This window comes from Crocodylus siamensis, chromosome 11 (assembly GCF_052110815.1).
Source record: "Crocodylus siamensis isolate JL-2025a chromosome 11, ASM5211081v1, whole genome shotgun sequence".
Taxonomy (NCBI): Eukaryota; Metazoa; Chordata; order Crocodylia; family Crocodylidae; genus Crocodylus; species Crocodylus siamensis.
This window is the reverse complement of record NC_143405.1, coordinates 1,947,366-1,969,924: the sequence shown is the minus strand read 5'-3', so window position 1 is coordinate 1,969,924 and position 22,559 is coordinate 1,947,366. Positions and strand designations below refer to the sequence as shown.

Sequence of the window (22,559 nt, the reverse complement as noted above, 5' to 3'; positions counted from 1 at the left end):
TTGACTTTCCTTCACAACAGGGAGTTGGGATTGAGAAAATTTTCAAGTGCTTGCTCTTCTCTTACGTTGCTCTTAGGAATACATGTACTGTTGGAAACCAGCTTTAGTTAAGCTGTTATCACCTGCTCTTATATTTTCTTTGACATGTTAATCTTTAGACAGACATCCCCTGTGAGAACAGATGTGGTATATCATGTTTGTTAGCACTCTCAACCTTCTCTCCATGTTTTACCTGGTTTTGCCATCATTATTCTGTAATTATCATAAATGAACATTTTGGAAAGTTCACCTCCTCCTTGTTGTTGCAGTTAAAATATCTTATTAACAGATTTGTTTTCTTTGCCAGCACAGCTAAGAGGCACCAGGCCAAAGGCTGTCAAACAAGTTACCCATTTAGCCCGTGGCTGGTGGCTAAATTTACAGTACCAGTGAAAATCTCCTCTCTTTCTGAGAAGGAATTCCCTGAAGGGGCCAGGAGCTGGAAATAGACATTTGGGCTAGCCCTCAAAACCTTCTCTGCCAGACACTGCAGCCACTGCCCTTAGCCACAATCTGCTAGCACTGCGAAGAGTCACGTAACCGTATCTGTCTCCCAGCTGACTTAATGGGTGAGAGTGACTCAAAAAGGTATATGTGGATGCTAACACCATTATGTCTCAAATGTGTCGTACATTCACGCTGCAGGCAGCTTCATACAATGGCCTGCGTTAAAGAGACATTTGAGAGATTCATTCTTGAATGTGGTAGGGAGAGGAAAGAGGAGACTAGACCCTTGTGGGAGATGGCAGGGAAGGTCATTAATATATCTCCCTTGCATATGCCCTTAACATTGCCTTTCTTCCTGCGTACTGCATTGCACCTTTTCCCAGCAGACCCCAGAACACAGCCAGGTTTGTCAGAGGCTTTCCAGTACTTGTGTCTAAAGCCTGGGAGAGGAAAAAAAAAAAAAAAATGACCATCCTGCAAGGCAGGGCTGGCAGCGACCATCCTGCTGTGCAAATCTTGAACTGGAATCTGCTTTGCTTAAAAAAAAAAAAAAAAGCTGTTTGTCTTCGTAGCCTCAGATTTCAACACCGCTGTCTGGTGACAATAAAACACAGGTTATTTTGCCATTTCAAGGTCCTGGCTTAAAATGTTTCCCAAGAATAATAAATATGACTAATTGTCTTTCAGTATTAATTGCTTTACTTTGTAATGTCTCCACTTCCTGCTAATTATCCCTTTTACTCAAATGCTGGTGATATTAGTTTGAGAACTTGGACAAGACCATGAGGCAGCCAGTCCTGAATCCTTTGTGGCCTTGTTTTTTTTCCCCTCAAAATCATTATGGATGAAACAAAGGCACTCTTTTCCCCCCCCCCCCCCCAAAATACTAAAAACGGTGTATTTTAATTTGTGACAAAAATACTGATTGAATTATAATCATGAGAAAATTTTAAAAAATACAAACAAGAATAGAAAAAGCAAGTGAAACTCCATATGAATTATAGCATTGGTTGCTTTAGGGATCCTGCAATTTCCAGCCTGCACCATGACAGGATAGGTGAGGTTTTGTATCCGTCTCCTTTGTCTCAATTCATTGGCATCAAATGCCAGTCAGGAGCAAAACGCTAGAACCAGTTCAGCTTAATAATCCTATTAAGAAATTCTTGCTTGAAGAATACTGTTTCTCAGCCAGCGCCTGATGCCGAAACAAGAGGGACTGGGTTTTGTAGCACTTAAATAAAATCCAGATATTAGTAGATCAGGTTGTTTGGTTTGCCTCCCCTGTTAAGACGTATGTTCGAATCTTCAGCTTCAGGGAGGCGGCAGGAACAGCAATAACAACACTCTGAAGGTGCGAGAGTGATAAAAACAGGGACTGTCTTTGTCATGCCCCTGTCGCCTGCATTATTTATGAGGTATTATAAAGCTGATGTAACAGAGTGTTGCTGTATAACCCACTGGAGAATTTTGGCTTTCTGGTAAATGTCAGGCGAATCTTATTGGACATGACATTTAGAAAATTACCACTTGTGGTCTAGCATATCCTCTCTTAAATACTTTAATGAGAATTAAGCTAATATTATCGTGTAAATAACACTTTATCCATCACCCTCTGCAGTTCTGCTGCACTCCACACTCGGCTTTGGGTTTGAATCTGTTGCAAGCTGTCAGATTTGCCTCTTGGTGAATTGCAGAGTCACCCCCTTTCACAGCTGATCTGGAAGATAAATTTTTGCCATTAGTTGAGTCAAACGAGACCCAGTAACAGTATTTCACATAAAATGTAAAATGTCACAACAGGCATCAGATGTGTGTATCAAGAGGGACAAGTACCAGATGTATGAAACAGTCTTCTTTCAACCAATTTTCTCCCTTATGCCTCTTCTCTCTCTCTTTCTCCCTCCCCCCCACCCCACCAGTAAGAGCCTTAGAATGGAATAGTGCAAAACAAATGCAGTTTTTGATTGCCGTGCCATGAGGATGTGCAGCACTTCCCAGATAAATCAAACCACAAGCCCCTGGCCAGGGAAGAATGCCACTTACGTTATACCAAAAGTGGCAAGGGATGACCATAAGCATTAAACAAGTGGAGGTCTATTGTGTGCATGTGTGTGTTTTACTGAACCTGCAGAGAACTGGCTCAGTACATAGTGCGAGAACTAGGAAAGAAGGCCCATCTATCAAAAGAAAGGAGTTGGAGGCAGAGAAAGTAGGGGGGAAAAAGGTGGTTCCATGTGTTCAACAATATCTGGCCTTGATTTAGTTGTTTAAGTGGGTTATACATCTAGTCCCCCAGAATAGTCACACACCTAGTATAGTGTGTTCCACACAAGTAGACATAAGCTTTTTATAGCCAAGATATTGGGGGTGATCGTGATCTGGTTGTGGTCTGATAGTGCCCAGGGCACCAAGGGGTGGGAGCCCACTGTTCTTGGCAGTTTATAAATGTGTAATATGGGAGTTTGTCTGACAGTGCTTGTAATGCACATTCCTTCTGGACAAACTCTGAATTTGGTTTTCTTTAGAAACAGCTTTCCTAAGGGCTATGCCCATATCTGATGTATCTGGTCACAGAAGAATTGTAGATAATTCCATGACCACTTTTTAAAAAGGGATACATTATTTTTTTCTTAATGGACTGTACAGGAATAATGAACATCTACATGGGAGTGTTTTTTTTTCTAAATTAAAAAAACCCCAATCGTTGTTACTTAAGGCAAAATACTTCAGACATTTGTTGTTTTGAGGCATTAAATATGTTTTGCAAGGTAATTAAGGAGATTAATGCTAATTATAATTGGTGTCCATTCAAAAATGTCAAACCTATTTAAGCATATTTTTCATAATGGTTGTTAATTAGTGAATTGCATTGAAGTTTACATACATGGGGAAGGAGTTAAATGCTAATCAGGAGACAAGTCATGCTGCTGTGGATCTAGAGGACGTGAGCAATCAGCTGTTGACTAACACGAGTCCTGGAGCACGACAGAGATGCTGCTTCTTCACTGATTATATATTTTTTTTTTTATTTATTTCCTCCCACAGTATTTTAAAAAGCAGAAACGGTTAATCCCGGAAAGGACGGTGTGGAAATATTTTGTGCAGTTGTGCAGTGCCGTTGAACACATGCACTCCCGCAGGGTGATGCACAGAGGTAACATTAATTCCGTCTCTTTTCACTGAATAATAATATAATGTTCCAATTAGTAAGCGCCTACATTCAAAAACAATTATGCTGATGTTCAGCCAATGCATGTTGAGAGAGAGAGACTGGTGTTTGCAAGATGGATTTCTCCCCGTGTCTTTTGCTTCATTGTTAAAGGATTCAGTCTGAAGTGAGCATGGCATTATGAAGATGAGCTGTTTTGTATTCCAGACACTGATATTAAGCAGAAGTGCCAAACTTGCCATTAGAAAAGTATCAGAAGTAAAATGCTGAGACCAGTGGATGCACTGAACTCTAAGAAATAATCTTCATTATATTAAGTGTGACCGTGGAGAGTTTAGGGGAGTTTTTTGTCTTGCAGGCTTTTCTGAAATACTTATATAAAAATGTTCCAGGCTGTCCCCCTCTCCTTTCCTCTTTTTAACCCCATTCTAAAATTGTCATTAATTACTTCTATAGCACTTGTTTTAAACCTTCTCCTCACTTCAGGCTCTATCCAAAAATTAGCATTGCTGCTTTCAGTAGAAATGAAATGTTTCCTGAAGGACTTGCCCCAGGAAGTGCAGTGCCCCGCAAAGGCACTAATACCAGTCTCAGCTGCTCATTAATTCTTTCCCTTTATGAGTGGCAAATGCCTGACAAGATTCACCAGCAAAGACAGAGGCAGCGTTTGCTCCTACATAGGAGTCTCCTCCCACAGCCTTCCACTTATGCCTAATTTAGGTCTACAATTGGCAGCTCAGACCTGGAGCGTAGCATCTTCAGTCAGCTATAGTTCAGGGAGGAAGAGGGCTCACGAGGATGATCTAGCGTGCACGGCATAATTTGGAGTTTGGTGAAGACTAGCTGGGCTCCAGTTGCTCGTCTAGTCCAATACAGGACAAAACCTTTTGTGTGGAGTTTTTGGTGGTGGAACGAGTGACTGGTCAAGCTGGTGCATTTGGCAGAAAGAGTGCCTGGCCTCGTGAGCTCAGCTGTGTGCACTGCTGGCTGGGGTACCTACCACATGCCTAAGTTTTTTTAGTTGCCTTACATCACAGCCCGTGAGAGAGTCCCACCTACTCCTCTTGCCTGTGGATCAGGGTGTGCTTCGACATCTAAGAACAGGGGTGTCAGGAGCCCCCATCACTTTAGAATGGGAGATCCCACACTTGAACACTGGGCTCTTCTCCTTTATTTTAGACTTATTAAATTTAGCCTTTGCTAGCAGGCATTTGGTTATAACCACAGGTTCTGTTAGCAAGCAGCTTCAGCCCAGGGCAGTGCATTTTCATTGCGAGTGGCACACAAGATTTATGTTTAAACATGTATAGTGACTCTTTGAGGAACTGCTGTTCAGGCAACAGATTGTTAAGGAAAGGGAAGGAATGGGAGAATGAACTGTGCAGGAGCCCAGCCTTGTGAAATACTCTCCCCAGAATGTCCCCAAACATACTGAAAATAATCTGGCTCCTTCTTTATGAAGGACAGCTCCAGTGTGCTGGCCCTCAAGGCTATTTAAGAGAGAACTCAGCACAGACAGAGTCCATGTCTGCTGATGGCCAGTCTAGCTTGACCACAAGACAATGCCTTCAATTTGGCAGATCCCAGTAGCATTCCCCTTTGCAAATATGCATGTTAAATGTCCTCCAGAATATTGAACTTCTCTAGAAAGTGCTTTCCCATTCACAAAAAAATGAAGTGGTTAGGGAAAGGAAGATTCAGCTTTGATCTGAAGGGAAAGTCAAGTATAATAGTTCTCCCTGTGAACATGGCATTTCCAAAGGGAAGGTGGACTTAAATATTTCTTTGATTTCCATGAGTGAAAGAGGTTACCTCTTCTTGTTATTCTGTTTCCCTACAACTTTTCCCTCGTTGGTATTTCTAATGCACTGAGAAGTATACTCAGGTTTTTTATGTAACTTGAAGTCTTGGAAGAATCAGCCCATCAAAGCTGCGAGGAAACATGGTTCTGATTGAGTGTCTCTCTTGTGCAGAGGAGGCTCCAGGCTATGTTTCTGTTGCAGTATTAGAACCAGATAACCTTTTGTGGCTTTGACCTTCTCCTTTTCCCTTCTTGCAGACATAAAACCAGCCAATGTGTTTATAACAGCCACAGGTGTGGTGAAGCTGGGAGATCTTGGATTAGGCCGCTTTTTTAGTTCTAAAACCACTGCAGCACATTCCTTAGGTAAGACAGCATTTACAAACCTCAACAGTCCTTGCACAATATATTTATCGTGACGTTCAAATAGCAGTATCTACTCTCTTCATACAACACCAACAAGGTTGGCTCAGCGGGCATTGCTGCTGTGTTGTCTATGATGTGTGTTTTCGGTGCTGTTGATATATGCTGAGTTCCTTCATGCAACTTTTAAATAGGTCTCTTTGTTAATTAAACTTCACTTGACAGTCTTATATTCTGAAAAATTGTGCTGAAAAATGTACTGGAAAATTATATTCTGAAAAATGGTAAACATAGTGTCTTTACTGTAAACTGCCTAGGTGGTTGTTTGCACCTTCCTCTACCTAGGTAACACAATGAGGGGTCTGTATTGTGTCTAGGGGATCCGGAAACAAAAATAAGAACCAAAAAGATTATCCTCTCTCCTTCCCTAACCTGGTTCTCACGCTGATACTGGCAGTTGCAGCACCAGCTTCTTTTGCTGATGTCGACCAGGTAGCTGCCTGCGAGTTGAGCATGTAGCTCCTGTGTGAGAATAGGAAACCCTTGCCCTTTACTTCTTTCAAGCAGGAACTTTTTCCAGTGGCCACTTGAGTGCTTAAAGTACCATACAACTCCAAGGCCTGAGCTGAGTTTCAAGTGAAGGTTTGTGTTTTCTAAATGCATAAGAAACTTGACAGCATTTTGGTGTCAAGGTGATGTAATGTTTTCATAATGGCTGGGGAAGATAGCCCCATGCGATTGAAGTATTCCATGCCATCATTCTCCATCTGCCGATAGCCCCCCACCCTTGGGTGGTGATGGCTGTCTTTCATAACGCTCGCATGTCTGCAAAAGTACCAGTGACCTTCCTCCAGTTCACTTCATGGGCAAGGGCTGAGCCTTAAGGAGCCTCTGCAGGATCTTCCTCTCATATGGTTGTGTTGCAAGAGGGATACACCCATACCTTACACACTAAAACTCCTGGTTTTGGGACACAACACTGTTAGTGTCTGCGTATCTGCTGTAGTTTCCACTTGTGATCAGAAGAGGCCAGCTACTTGCCTTATATGGAGTCACATGAAGTCACATGCGTTTTGCCCCACTGAACCTACAGTGCTGAATAATCAGATATCCGGAAAGGATGTAGAATCAATATGGAGCTAATTCTCTGGCAGATTGTTTTGTTGGCTTTCCAGAGATGTATATTTGCAGTCTCTGTGGCAACATTGCTCCTTATCCCAGTTAGGTAACTTAGGGAGCAGCACTGGCTTCCATGAGGAAGGAGGATTAATTGTCTTTTTCTTCCATTGGCAGTGGTTCACTGTGTTCGTAGTCATAATGGGGAGGATAGAGGGGACCTTTTACTGCATTATCGAGGCTCCGGGGATCTGGCTTGCCTGATAAATAGGTAGTGCTCTATGGACAAGATACTGGTATTGATTCAGCTAAAGGTTTGGCTAAATTGGACATTGATAGGACTGCAGGGTTCATGTTCTTTGGCAGTAGTCAGGATTGTAGCTAATAGTGGCTAGTATCATAAGGGGATCTCTGTTAGCCCCAACAAAGGGAATGACTTCATCTGTGTTCAGAAATGTCTGGAGGAGCAGCGTGGGAGGGTTCAGACTCCCAAAGACCCTGCAGGGAAAACTTCAATTAAGTCATTCCTTGCTACAGAGGAACAGCAATTTGGGGTCCCACCTTCTCACTGGCAAGGAGCAGACAAGAGGGGTGGCACACTTAGAGCTCAGCAGCCAGGTCAGTGGAAAGCTGGAGCTACCAATGGAGTTGTGCTCATTCGCACCTCTCTTCCTCTTGAAAACTTGGGCCGGAGCACTGCACAAGCCCTTGCTGCCCAGCAGTGCTTCCTGCTTCTGAGAGTTGCATTACTTCACTGGAGAGCACTCCAAACCTCTCCTTTCCACTTCACCCCTGCAGCACACCGACTCTTGAGGATCCTCCCTCGGCAGGGTTCTTTCAGACATCTTTCTAATGACCTGATTTAACATGCAATTAAGCGTTCGCTGCAACAGCAAAAAAAACAAGCCCAAAACAATCGGAGTGACAGAGACAAAGGCTAAGACTAAATCCATCTCTCACACCCCTTGTTAACAGACCCGGTATTAGGATAAGCTTATGTGCTGTGGTTCATGGATAGATGCCTGACCCATGTATGCCTACCTTACTCGACAGCACACACCTATTTATTACTGTCAGAGATCCACGGGCGGTACTCATCCTAAGGGGAAAATTGCCTGCCTCAAGCAGCTTGCTGCACAAGTTGGGCAACACGCACCCAGCATGCAGTACATTCAAAAGCTAGAAAGCAAAGTCCTACAGTAATGCCTTTTGTTTTGTAATGTTGCACATTTCACCTAGTAGTGCTAATCCACCATGGAAAAGATAAGTGGGAGAGTTGTTTAGTATGGTCATGGCATTTTACTGCTTTTAAGGCTGCCAAAAGAGTGCAGGGCTGCACAGTACAGCTGTCATGTTGTTCTTTGAAGGGTTTTTTGGCAACTTTATTTGTAACCCTGTTGGAGAGTGCTGAGGCATAGGCAGAGGTTATGCCCATTTCAGTGCTAGGTGGGTAAAGCATCGGCTATTTGTGTTGTCTTTGCATTGAGAGGCCATTGGAAATTCAGAGTGGTGTATCATATCAGAAAAATAGCCTGTGCACTAAAATACAGATCATTGCATGGATACCATGTTACAGTTAATACATAGCAGTCACACCAGCACCTTATCACATATGATGCTGGTTTGGAAGGGTGATATCTTCATGGTATCCGGTGTGGAAAATTAATTATCCATGTTATTACAAAGATATTAGCAATTAAAGTATTACATATGCAGATATGAAGTTTTGCAAAATCAACTGTAATCAAGTTGTTCATAGTTTCACAGTATTTTGGGGTCAGAAGGGACCTGAATAGATCCATCTAGTCTGGACAACCCTCCCCACCCCCCCGGTCGCTGGTAGGAGTACATGCTGAGATCACATGACCCCAGACAGGTGTTCGTCCAACCTCTTTTTGAATTTACCCAAGGTAGGAGCGAGGACCACTTCCCTAGGAAGTTGGTTCCAGACCCTAGCCCTGTCCTATCCCCTATCTTGGGGATAGTACTGTCAGGCCTCAGGTCTGTGCAGATGTAGTTAAGGATCTATGTTATGAAAAGTGACCCTGTTAACAGTTAGACAATAGAAGATAGTGGGAATCTTCAAAAGCCATAAGACGTGTGCATTTGCTGTCGTTGTGCAGCACACATTCTTCAGCCCTCATAGTTGCACATTTTTAATTATTCCCCTCTCCCCAGTTCAGGGGTAGCATGTTTCAGACATTGTTTTGTATGTTAGGAAGGTGTGTTATTCTCCATGATGACTTAAATAAGTGGTGTGTGCCTGTCTTCATATTAAGGGGCTGTGTATAAAATCAGATTTCTTCACGTAAACTTTGTGGCTGTGAATTATTCAGAAAGACCTTGACGGCTATATGGTTTGCATCATACAGGATATAAGATTTATTAATTTGTGAGATCATGAAGTGTTTGTTATTCCAGAGCAGATCACCAAAGAGAGGTGGCCTCGTTTTCCTTTTCACTGATGGGACTGGATTAACATGTTGCAAATGTAGTCTTATCTTCCTCTCATTTAATTAAGGGCAAGTAGCTCCCAGTTCCTTTACCTTTTGTTCCCACGGTCAGATTTTGCCCAGACGCGGTGCTTTTGCCCTCTCTTTATCTCTCTTGGCACAGGTCTCTCTCATTCGGCAACAGTCAAGCTTAAGTTGCTGCTACTTCGTGTTCTGAACAGACATTTATTTGTTAATATTGTCACACACGGCAACAGGGTTTTTAAGTATACAAAAGCCAGAGAAAGCACATGCTCTTTGTTGTAAAAATCTATAAAAAGAAAGTGAGGCTCTTCCAGAAATGTCCTTGGTAAAATATGAGGAGATGGCTATTTTACTGTCAGCCTTTCAGGCTAGGATGTTTGTACTATGCTAAAAAGTCCCCATCAAAGCAAGTTAAAATCACATCATCAGGAATGAGCAAAAATATGATTGTGTCCAATAACATGATTTTATCTAGTTTGACTGCTGCACTTATTATATTAATAAGAATAAATTGGGGCTTGGAAGCTGGCCGTACATGTAAACCGAGCTTGTGACCTTTATCAGAGTTCATTTCTCTTAATTGAGAGAGCGCATGTAGTAAGAGTTGTACCTCCTCCCTACACACCCTGCCTTTCCTCCAAATCAATGGGATCCTGAAAGTAAAATGAGAATCACACTTAAAATGCTAAAGCAGTCCAAGTTGCGGGGGGGGGGGGGAGTGCTGTTTAGAGGGATGCCTGGAGCCAAATACAAAGCGCCCTTTTATATTTAGAAAATATGTTGATTATAAAACAATGTAAGCTAATAGCTGGTTTTTGTCGTTTGTCAGATTTACGGTTTTGTAGCAGAAGGAAACAGGCTGTGGTCCACAGAGGATTTGTTAATTTTGGACCTGTATGTTTTAGCAAGTGTGAATTTTATATAAAACATTTCCAGTGCAGGCCTAGCCAGCGATACCGGATACTTTCTGCAGCCATGTTGCCCTAGCAACCACCCCGAACTATAATTTCTAAGGCTGCTGACCCATGAATCGAACACAGGGCTTATGCAAATATATTCATCTAATTTTTTTTCTTTCTTTGTATTTGCTAACATCAGACTGGCATAAAAGGGCATTAGGCAGTACCACAACCCGTCTGACAGGTGTACTATCTGGCTGTGGCAGCGCGGCCGCTTCAGTGTCAGAAATGGAAGCCATAATTAGAGCAAGGAACAGAATGAACGTCAAACGAATTACCAGGCAGCAGATCATATTTGTCAGGAAGGATTGCATACATAACAATTAAGTGACAGTACACGCCGGGGTAATGAAAGAAAAATGAAAGATTTGCCCATACACAGCTCACAAGATACAAGCGAGTGTCTTGCTTGGAGCAACAGCAGGCTGCGCAACAAATTACGTGGCTGGGTTTTGAGGCTCTCGTTATACCACAACAGTCTGCATTCATAAAACAAGAGAAAGTGAGGCCCACTTAAATACATACCTGATAGACAGGCAGGCTGGCAAGAGGAATAAACTCAGATGTAGGATGGTTGCCACTAGCCATTATTGTGGTAAAGGGGGGAAAAAAAACCCAACCCAGATCAGTAAGGAAGGAAAAAAACGGCTGGGTAAAGGGTAAACCCCACAACTAATATGGTCCAATTGCTTCTCCCTGCTTGGTGAGAAGAAGGACCTGTGCACACGTGTGGAGTAGCACACGTCCTGCTGCCGCCACTGTACACACCTGCTGAGACCTGGGAGATGCCCTGCTCCTGAGCGCAGCATCTTCACGGGGAGCGCTCCTGCAGAAAGTGCCGTAGTCTGATGCAGAGCAAGAGAGCGGGATTGCACGTGTGTTTTACTTGCAGCCCTCGCTGGCCCCTGGCAGCGTCTCCCCAGTTGAGGAAATGGCTCCTGTCCTGGATGCCCCCTGGGTTTTAGTTGGATCTGTTTTGCATGTCACTGAAACTTTCTCGATTTGGAAACCACGCACACTCGGGCTTCCGATGAACGTCCTTTTTCCGAATTGAAGTGTTTCTGGAAATCCTTGGAGAAGACGTTGCTTTACCTACTTTTATGGAAAGCAAAACCCCCCTACACTTCCTTTGCAGATGACATTTGAGGCATCTGCTGCATTTAAAACCTTTCCAGTTGCACTTCAAGAGCAATAGCCAAGCTACATGGCACCTGTTTTGACTCCCCATTTCGCTGCCAGGGACAGACAGGTAATGAGTTTAACCACAGCTCCCCGTTCAGTACCAAGTAGCATATTCTGTAGTGTATCAAGGGGGTTTATGTTGTTTCCCACCCACAGGTCATGGCAGCCCCTAAGTTAGAGTGGCTTTCTTCCAGGAAGTAACAGGACTGGGAGTTTCTGTTTTCTTGTCCTAGCTATTCCATATGTTGCTCTTTAAATAATAATAATAAAAAAATCCTTTTGTAAAGAGCATGTTTTACATTGCATCATTCATCTTGCAAATTTCTCCGTGAGATGAGTAACCAGAGAAATTGTCAGTTCACGATATTCTCAGATACTCCATAGAAGAGGATTTTAAACTGCTAAGTCGTGCCATGAGACCCACTTAGTGCAGTTAAAACATTGTAAACAGCAGAACAGGCTGAAATGCTGACTAATCTTTATAAAATCTGAATGCTATGTGAGGTCGCTGTGGCTCCTCCTTACATGCACCAAACTGTTCACTTGGAGCAGTAGTAATTGGCTTAGAGAACGTCCATTAACACATAAAATGGATGGCTTGCTTCTAAGACTGATTGCTGGAGGCTTGTTTATTAAGGAGACTCTTATGCCTGAGTCATAATCCCCAAAGCTGCAAGTTTGGACAGTGTTGTCAGTAAAAATAAGCCTTGGTGGGGGTGGGTTTTCTTTTCCATGGGGATCTCACAGTTCTGCCAGGCCTGTCCCCATGGAGAGCAGGATGCGCTTTGGCCACCCCACGCATCCCTGCCACTTCTGCTTTCCCAGCAGGCCTCCTGTCTTGCTTGGAGAAGCACTTGCATGCAAACACTGCACTGGCCTGCCATCCCGCGCAAGGCTCGGAGCACTTTTGCAGTTGCATTGATGAGAAAGCAGTGGCTGCTGCGGGGGGAACCTGTGTTCTTCTAAATGCCCACCGTCTCGATGGTGTGAGACTGTGCTTACGCTGGCGCCTGCTGTATGCAGACTTCTGGTCCAAGGATTGCTGTCTCATTTCTCCTTGTGGCTAATAGATATCATTCCAGTCCCTATCAGTAAAAGACAAAGAGTTTTGAAGCTAGATGCTGAGTCTGTAATGCAATACTACACTTGTGGAATCATGACTTCTTCCAATATTCATTTCTTTTCTTATTTGCATGTAATCTTCGGGCTACAGGAACAAGTAGAAACCAGCCAAACCCTTCTGCCACAAGCCATTAGTCTGGGTACTTCAGGCTCAGACTTGAAAGACTCTAGAGTAAATTTTAATGCTTTGACCTATGTTCACCTTTATCTTGCATTTAAGAGCCTGCATAACCCCTGCTAGCGAGCCAGCACGCTTGTTTTGTCTCAGGTGCGCTGGCAATCCTACAGCAGTTCTGCAACTAGTAAGAGACTAAAACGAGCGCAGCCTAGTGTGAGACCCCATTTCCTTTTGCCTTGACTGTCTTAAACTTTTGGGGGGATTTTTTTTCTTGTAACAGAAGCCAATTCACATCCCATCTCCATTATTGCATGTTTCATTATCGTTCTCCAGACTTATCCTGGATGCTTGCAAATAGGAGGAAATTACTGTATTTTCTTAAGGTATAAATACATTTGTGTGCATGTGTGTGTGTGTGTGTCTGAAGTACCTCCAACAGGAAGAATGAGATTCTCTTAAGTAAAGGTGCATCTCTTTCCAAAGACTTAAGTATTTAACACCTTTTAATAATGCTGTAAACCCTCCTGAATGACAACCTGCCAGCTGCTCTTGAGAGATGACTAAGCTGTGAGTTGCAGGAGCCCATTTCCTTTCCGAATTTTATCCTTCCTCTGCCTTATTTCTGCACAGTGGATGCACCAGCTCTGCTGCTTACAGTAACATGTCCTGCTTATTAATATAAAGATAATAGTCCTGAGTATTTTAATTATTGGTTTCTGAAAATCAGCTAGACACGGACGACAACTTGGAGCTTCCTGAGCTGAGTTCTTTGCCGTTCTCCTATGTAATGAACATGTTTCAAAAACCACAGGTATTTCAAAACACTGCAAAGTTTGTTTTGACAGGAGAGGAACATCTCTGGGATGAAGGAATGCTTTAATCAGCATTACCCCTTTGAGGCCCATGTTGTGCTCTGATATTTCTCGGTTTGAAACTGGGAATACTCTGCAAAGATACAATAAAGGTCAGAATTCGTTAGGTTCTTTCATATTCAGAACTCTGTTCCCTGCTGTGAGAGAGAAAAGTGATAGATTCAGAAACTCTGTTCAGCTCAGTATTAAAGATTAGCTGGAAGGTGCTGTCGAACGGGAGACAAGAGGAGCTTTCCCCATCAAATTGTCTTTTATTTTATATCACAGACAATTGTGAGGCTGGGGTTTGATTGACCAATTTCAAGCAGATACTTTATTTTACGGCATTTCTAAAAACCACATAAGCCTTCTGTAATATTTTGAAACCCTCTGCACTAACTTCAGTCTAATGATGATCTGCCTGAAGGCAACAGGAGGGCTTTGTGCGAGAACACGGCTACAGGAGAGCTTCCACTACCTTAGTTTTAAACTCAGTGAGCGAGAAAGGACTGCATAGAGAGAGCACGAGCCCTGAAAGTGTGAATTAGATTTGTCCTTGGCTCCATTTGCGGGAAGGCAGTTGCGAGTCTCGGTGAACTCTGATCCCTGAATAGACTGTATTTGCTCGGGAAGGAACTTGGATAGAAGCCAGTGTAGGAGAAGTTAAAACATAAAAAATCTATATTAAAAAACAAAAAGCAACTATTGTTTTAATTAATGTATTGATAGAACAAATTCCTAGTTCTGCTTCACAGCGCTTTATGAGGAGGCATGCACGTTGCCATCCCATTTTAATGCCAGGGAAACTGGGGCACAGAAACAACATACTTGCCCCATGACATTTCAGCAGCACAATTAGGTATAGACCTGAAGCATTGCCACTCCACATGACTCTTGTCCAGAGGCTCCCTTTTTGACTTGGACCATATTAAGAGGAATCAAATTGTGAATCTTCACCCTAGCCTGACTGTCTGGTTATGCTCTCAATGGGGAAAGAAGATGATCCTCCCCTTTGAGTCTCCCCTTTTGCTCAGACACTGGGACTAATCCAGGTATGATCTGGTGTAGAGCAAATGTAGTGGCCAGGGGGTAGGAACAAGTACTGGTCTGCTCTGCTCTCTCCAGCTGTACACTGCTGAAAAGGAGCGTGGAGACTTTCAGAAGTAGCACGGGAAGATACTTCCTTTGTCACAGTCCTCTGTACCATTCTGTGACCTTTATAACTTTGGCAGCAATACTCTACCAGCTGGTGATTAATATTGAATCTGAACAATATTTTGTATTTTGCAGGGCAAATGCCAAAGAAAGTTTCTGATTAATAGTCTCCGATTAGACTGTTCTTGTCAAATTGACTAATGTAATGCATTGGTGAGCTGTGGCTGATTAAATTGGAAGTCTTGTGCAGTTTTCTAGAAGATGCTCATTACAGGAGATTCCCACATAATGTTGGACAGGCCGCAAAGCGAATTGGGCTTGTCAGTCTTTTATCATGACACTTATTTAAAAATTAATGTATCCTTTTTGAAACGCAGAGACCTGCTTGTTCATACATTTGCCGACAACACTGCAGTAATGATAGGTAAATGTGCAAGGTAGACTTGATAGAATCGGCTCAGGCGTGGGCTGCTCCACAAACCCATTTAATATAATGGAACAGCCTAATGCACAAAAATCAAATAAGGAATATGACGCACTCATCCGTATCACAAACCCTGTCATTCTGCTTTGATCGAAGGTCATTTTCAGGCATTATTTGAAACGACAATTCTAAATTGAAGAAACCCTTACAAAGCAGACCCGCACTAACACGGGAAGTAAGGCCTCAACTTTCAAACCCACGCATTGTTATTTGTCGTGAGCTTGTCACGCAGTGACCTGGAACAACCAATCTCAAGAACGCTTACGGCTGCAGGCTGCCACTGGTGCCCGAGCAGCGACACCAAGTCTTATGGGAACAAGGGCCTAAGCGCTGCCCATGTGTATTCCTGCCAGCTCCGTTTTCCCGGACCCCACTGTAAGCCCAGTCAGCCAGGGACTGGCAGCAGGACTGGGACTTTCTGGTGGATTTGAGAAGGGAGAGGTGGGGAAGTGTCTGCAACTTTGGTGTTCAGTGGAGACTTGCAAAAACTGGTTCAAGACATCTCTAGATAAATGATCTAAAGGGCCCTGCTGTCCCACGGTGAGCATTTTGCAGGCCAGTGGGAGAGGAGAGCCATAGGAGGTCTAGTCTTGCCCCGTTCACACTCATGGTATCCTCTTGTCCTCCACTGAGTCTGTGGCTTGGTACAAGGGGTGCTGACCGGGGGGAGAACTGGAGTCTACTGCATGTGCAGAGGCCGTTTACAGGAAGCTAAATCCAGACGAGAGCTGGAGCAGTGTCTCTGTTGGGCTACTCCCTGACTGGGTATTGTGAATGGGGTTGATAAGACACTAGTAATAAGGGGAGGAGAGAGAGGGAGAGACTTGCAGACAGGCACATAAACACAGCAAGCTCTGAAAGTCTCTTTCCCTCATCCACAGTCCGTGCCTGTGCTGAATTTGTGTAAATTAAGTTCCTGACACAAGGAAGCGCATCTCAAGTTAGAACAGATGAGCTGTAAACGTGGGCTGAGGTATTGCGATGGGGCAGAATGGACCGAATGCACAAGTCAGTGGGTACCACAGTCCTCCTCGGCGTGCATGTCGCCAGCTCCGGGAAGAATCCAGCCCTGCAGCCGCCTGCATACACATTGTGCTTGCACTGCAACTTTTATTTCATTTTACAGAAGTTGCACACATCTGACAGCTCTTGCTATCACAGTGGTTTTTGTATCTTAATGCACTTGTCTTGTGTGAGTTGTCCTGGACTGCAGGGCTGATGGGCAGACTGGGCATGGCAAAGGGACAAGCGCTGAGTCCTGGGACCGGCTGGGAATGTTTGTGGAGGCAGATGCTCGCTCCATCCATGCTTCTGTGATGGGGAGGGTGCATGAAAGCCAGAGCTGGCATTTACCCCAGAACCCTTAGCACAGATGGGAGGATAAGGATGGGATCCTTTTCACCAACAGAAAGACCAGCAAGGGACCTCGCGGTTCACGTGGGAGTTGGCAAGGTTTGTGAATGTGGATGAAATGGATTACGGGAGGCTTCTGTGCTAACATGCCCTACTTGCAAGCAGTGGCATTCCCTTGGCTTGACTCACTTGAGGGAAGGTTTTTGCCACTACAAAACACAAGTCGACATGAAAGCTTGATTAGACAGAGGTCATCTCAGGTGAGCTGTGGAAGTAGTAAGATGCGAGCCAGGGGTGACAAGCTTGGCCAATTCCAACTAACTAAAAAACCTGAGAAGCCTGTAAGTGGTTGTAGATGAAGCACAAACCTGTGGCTGGATAACTACTCGTGTGTCCTGGCTTGTTTCAGTTATGCCTCCAGGTTGGGAAGGAAGGCAGCCCGCGTGGGAATATTTTTATCACACCTCCACCTATCTAATTCCTCATTTTTTGTTAGGCAGCTGGCATTTCGGAACTGCTGACCTGACCAGTCACCCTGGCTAATACATCATCACAGCTTGTTTGCTCTCCCCACTCTGTTTTTATCCATCTTTTTTCCCCGTCTTACACTGCGATTGTAAACAGCACCTTTTTTTCTTCCTCCTTCCTGTTCATTGTGTCCCCAGTGGCTTGCTTTAGGGCTCCTTGGGGCTACAGCCATACGATAACGCATGAACTCGTGTACAGAATTTATCTCTGTTTTAATCCTCTGTGGTCTAGGTCTGGGGCTGCCAAACTGGGCAGGGGTGTCACAAGCGGCACAGGCTGCCTCTGTCCATGGCATGCAGTGGACTGGGGAGGGGACAGGCAGCAGCAGAGTGTCAAATAGGGTGGAGAGCAGAAAGTAAAGCAGCAGATCCCGTAGGGAGCATGGGGCAGGGAGCAGAAAACAGAGCAGCAGGTCAGGCAGGGAAAGGGGATCAGTGTGGCACTCAGGGCTGATATGCTACAAATTAGCTGCGTATCTGCCAAAAAGGTTGGCTCCCAGTGGTCCAGGTAATTCTCTAGCGCCCGATGAAAGGCCCACTATCATCAGACACATGCCAAAGAGTCTAACGTATCTATAGCCGCAGTTTTGAATAAAAGTTTTGGATTTAACATTTGCCCTTTCTTTGGAAAGGCCTTTGTTAGTGAAGGTGCGATTGGGATGCTGAGATCAGAAAAGTAGCTATTAACAGACTACTGGGCAAATAGAGAGAAAAAAAAGAAAGTATCTAAGCCTTGGGTTTTTTAAATATGTGAGGCATCTGAGGGTTGGGTCAGTTAAGAATACAGGGATGCCTGGTAACATAAATCCCCCAAATGAAAGCGCTGTGAAAGAAGAAGACTTCTCTTTGGGACAAGGGGGGAAAAGGTGTTTGATAATATTCTCCAGCTCCTGCTTAGAAATGTCCTAGCAACTTCCTTTTTAGACAGTGCAAGCTTTTAAAGTAACGTAGAACAGCCCCGAGCTCTTCATCTGACTAAGAGTTGGAGAAGTTTGAAGTCCTAGAATTTCACTGATTGCCCGGCTCTTCCGGGAAGCCTCTGCGTGTCTCTCCGAGGTTGAGTTCATTACTACCATTTCCCCACCGCAGCAAATGGTCTTCCGAGATGCTCGGAAAGGGGCATCCCATCATAGTTGGAGCCGGTCTGTCACGCAGCTAGCTCGGCGCATGTCAAGCGCACGTTCGGCTGATGTGCTGTCACAAGGCTCGGGCTGCAGTAGTGAACGTACATGACATCTGACTTGCAGCTTCGCGTGCTGTTGAATGAACAAGAGAGCGATCATTTCCTCTCGTCGTGTTCAAGTGATCTGTTCCGAGGGCGCTCAGAAGGGTGGAAAGGAAGATGATGGCCCTCCAAGTTCAAAAATACAGAAAATTATCTTGGTGATGCCTGAATGTCCCTTGTCTGACTTATTCCTTTTACCTTTGTTATATTTCAGCTTTAAATAAGAATATTTCATTCGGAGTCCGCTGAAGCCGTGGCATGTTCCCAAATTACTGTACAAATCACTTCTGAGCTGTGCTTTTGCCAGCTTGGCAAGAGCCGGGGCTCTTCACAGAGATGTTCCTGTACTCAGCGCAGATTTCTGTCACTCTCAGGGAGATAACTCCTCTCTCTTGCTTGCTTTGTTGCAGTGGGAACGCCATACTATATGTCCCCAGAAAGAATACATGAAAATGGCTATAACTTTAAATCGGATATCTGGTCTTTGGGCTGTTTACTGTATGAGGTAAGCATTTCTAACTTCATTTCTGTTAGTTTTTCATGAACAAAGCCATGCCACAATGGAACAGGGATCCATTTGGAGAAAATGGCTTAACTCAAATTTGCTTGCATCCGATTCCTCATCATCCTATGAGGAATATTAACTATCATACCTGTTTTTTGGGGTGCTTTAAATGAAGGAGAGAGACAAAGCCTATTTTCATTGTACCCCAGAGCGCTGATACAAAGCTAGTTCAGTGCATCCCAGCAAGCGTTGCGGGAAGACGGCAGCCCACCAGCTTGTTTCGTTCTTCCCTCCTGTAAGCTGGGCAGCTCCTGGCATGGCATTCAGAGCTCACTTCTTAAACGGGAGGCTTGTTTGAAATGCAGAAAATGTCATTTGAATAGTATTTAGTGTAAAACAAAGCTGTGAAGAGTTGACACTTTTTGACCTCCCAGAGCTCTCAGTGAAAAGCAAGACAGGGATTTTTGTATTATTTTTTAAAGATATGAATGTATTTATTTCTTAGCCTGTTTAGTTATTTTTTTCAACTGTGCTGAGCCCTACAAAGTCATGTAATGATATAAGGGTTTTTTCAAGGTAGAAGAACACGGTGTAAACGGCGATAACTTACATATTTAACGCTGGACTATGTACTTGATATTGGGTAGGTTAGGTTTAAGAAGAAAACGATTCTCTCAAAATTTGAATGCTGCAATTTGTGAAGTAATAAAGCACCTGTAGACTCTTACCATGTTCAGAAAAATAATTTTAATAGCATGAGACTCGTGTAAAACCTTGCGTTTGCTTAAAAACATTACGATTGCCATCAGAATGTATCAAATTGTTTTGAGTCCAAGTGAAGGTGTGTGGCCATTATTTAAGAAACATGTTGTCATGCTTTTCCCTTTAAAACAGTATTTAACAAAAGGCACCAGGATACTAAATTGTAAAGTATTATCCAGAACCACTTGAAAACTTTGGCTTTTTAGGCCCGAGTGTGAGAGCTGCATGTTCCCAATTTAAATTAAGGCTTGGCATAACAAAAGGGTTTATTGTTGCAACTTTTCACAATCGCGTGAAAAGAGAAAATGCCACAACTGCAGTTTGTGTTATGACTTGACAAGCACTAACACAGCCACCGATGGGCTTCTGCTTGAACTAGGTGATGGCAGGAGCCCTTTACAACGGGGTTTGCTTACAGATCATTTTTCTGCCCTTCCCAACAAGAGTTAAACATGCTCATTACTAGTTGTGTGCTGCTGGGAAGCTCACTCCTCTTGTGTAACTAAATGCTTGTTCAACAAGGCAATGTACTGTCGTTAGTGTATTACCAAGCCTGAGTCATACAGTTCAATAGGTGCTGATTTATTTGTTGGCGGAGTGTGAAAGTGCCGTGTGGTGTGCATCTAGAGAGAGAAATATTGGTGCTGGGAAGTCAATGAAATAAATCAATAAAATCCTGCTAGAGGGATTAAGCAGCCTTTGAGAGCAGTGTAGCACTGCTTGAGTCTAACAGCCCTCGCACGTGAGAACTCCTTGCAGCTGGCCTCCGTGCAGTTATGGATTTGGTGTTTGTTCCTAAAAATGTTCGCGACAAAAATCTATGCATGCATCAATACCTGGGCACCTGATGCTTTGGTGCCCGCACGCACCCACGTCCACCCACTACGTGTGCATCTGTACCCAGGAACGTGCCAGTGTCCACCTACCTCCTGCCCCAGGCCTGTGACTTACCACAGGGGTTAGGTCATGGAAAAAGAGCTGTGCTGAGTGCAGCGTGAACACCAGGTGGATGATCGCAGGCCCAGAAACTGGGCTCGGTGGTCTCAGTGCAAACAGCTACCTGATCTGCTGAGAAGTATGGTCACCCTGGCTGTTAGTGAGGGCGAGGAGAGCAGTGAATAGCTGCATATTGGCCAAATCACGGGGTGGGAAAATCACTGGGGTCAGGACACTTAATTTTTAGAACCAGGAAGATGATACAGAGGGTGAAATTCCCTCTCATGCAGAAGCCATTGTGGCAAAGGGGCCTTGGAGGGTGTTGGGTCAGGTGGGCACTTCCCCAAGAGGCAGGTATGGGCAGAGCCACCGTGGACCTGAGTTCTGCCTGGTGGAGTTTGCAGGGGGCAGGCCTGTCCCCGAGGTACAAGGGCCTTGATTTCTCCCAGGACTGAGACCCCTGTGCCAGAAAGGTAGCTCAAAATCTCATGAGCTGGGGGGAGAAGAAAAGGCTTCCCAACAGATGCTCATTAAAAGGCACGAGGCTTGTGTCTGAGCTGGCCCATCCTGCAGCTGGGAGAACCGCACCATTGCGGTACTGTTCTGATCACGAAGCAGGGGCACGTGTCAGCACTGTTTAAGACATTTTAAAGAATGCCATGAGCGATCGCGCAGCATGGCCGTGAAGGGGAGAGAGCTATTAGCCTGATAACCAAGGCTGTGCTAACATCTGCATTTAACAGCCCTCGGCCGGACAAGGAGTGAAACGGCAGCTAGGACCGAGATGGGCGCTTGTTGAGTATTGTATCGTAAGCAATTGTGCAGATGCGTTCAAGGTGACTGCAGCGTCCCCAGGCCGAGCCTTAAAACCCTGGTGGTTTTTAATGGAGGAATAAAGACTCTGCACAAAGTCCTGTAAGGACCACAGCAGCAACAAACCAATTAAAACCGCCCAGTGCTTCAGACGTACGGTACTTCAGGACCTAAAGCTACTAGCAATGTGCACAATGGAGCTGTAAAGTGTGGCCGAATCCAAAAGGGGTGTGTGGTCCTTCTGCCACTTCAGATGCATCTCGGAGACTCCTCTTTACAGGATCGTTGGGAAAGGGGCGCGGGCTCTTAAGACTCTTTGTGCTCAGTGTAGCTGGGATTGTGCAGGTTTGACCTTAAGGGTAATTGTCAGTTTAAAGGTTTGTTGGGGGAGCTTTTTGCCCCCCCCCCCCCCGTACCTGTTAGCTTTGCTGTTGCCAAGAGCAGTGGTCCCAGTTACCCAGGGTGGGGGCGGCAGTGTGCGGGGTGAGTTCTCCAGCAGGCTGCTGGGAGCGTATTGCTAAGGATAAGCTCAGAGGAGAGAAGAGCTTGGGGTTTCTGCAGAGAGGTGTCTAGCATTTTGCTGGGGCACCGTGTTGTTGCAGGCGGCATTGTCCCTTTTGGCACAGAAGTCCAGCGCTTCCCACAGCCCATCGTGCCGGCTGGTTTGTGCACTGAAGAGCAGCAGCACCCTGGTCCGGGTACAGGGCTGGCAGGGAAACCACGTGGGCACTCGCAGTCTGTGTAAGGAAGGCTTTCCGGTGCGGACAAGGGCTGTGATATTTTGTACGTTCCAAGAAATACTGGCCAGTTACCAGCTCTGGTTTCAGGAAATAAACAGCTACTGGACGCTTTAAACTTTCAGTAGACGATTTGGAAAAGAGAAAAATGAAACCCATGCACTGCTTTGCGGAAGCTGTGTTTTGATTCGTATCAACTCGTATAATATATAACAGTATTTATGGTTAAGCAGAAAAGGGGGCAAGAGAGGGAACAACTGTGTTTGCCTGGGTCAGAGTCGCTCCCGATCGTTCTCTGCAGGGGCCATTGTGCAGAAAACCTGGGGAGTTGTAACGTACAAATTGCTTTCGGAGACGTGCATGGGAAGGGCATTTGGGAGATTTAGCGTGATGTCAAATGGTGCCGCCTTCTGACATT

At 44.6% G+C, this 22,559-nt stretch overlaps 1 protein-coding gene across 8 annotated transcripts in view; it reads left to right on the top strand.

Annotated features, from left to right (window-relative positions):
- Positions 1-22,559, top strand: part of NEK6 (NIMA related kinase 6) — an 88,265-nt gene that overhangs the window by 54,447 nt on the left and 11,259 nt on the right. For all 8 annotated transcript variants that reach the window (XM_090022797.1, XM_090022793.1, XM_090022796.1 and 5 more), the window contains 3 exons: positions 3,532-3,640; positions 5,715-5,822; positions 18,799-18,893. In XM_090022797.1, the coding sequence (XP_089878923.1) occupies positions 3,532-3,640; positions 5,715-5,822; positions 18,799-18,893 (312 nt within the window). The remainder of the gene's footprint in view (positions 1-3,531; positions 3,641-5,714; positions 5,823-18,798; positions 18,894-22,559) is intronic.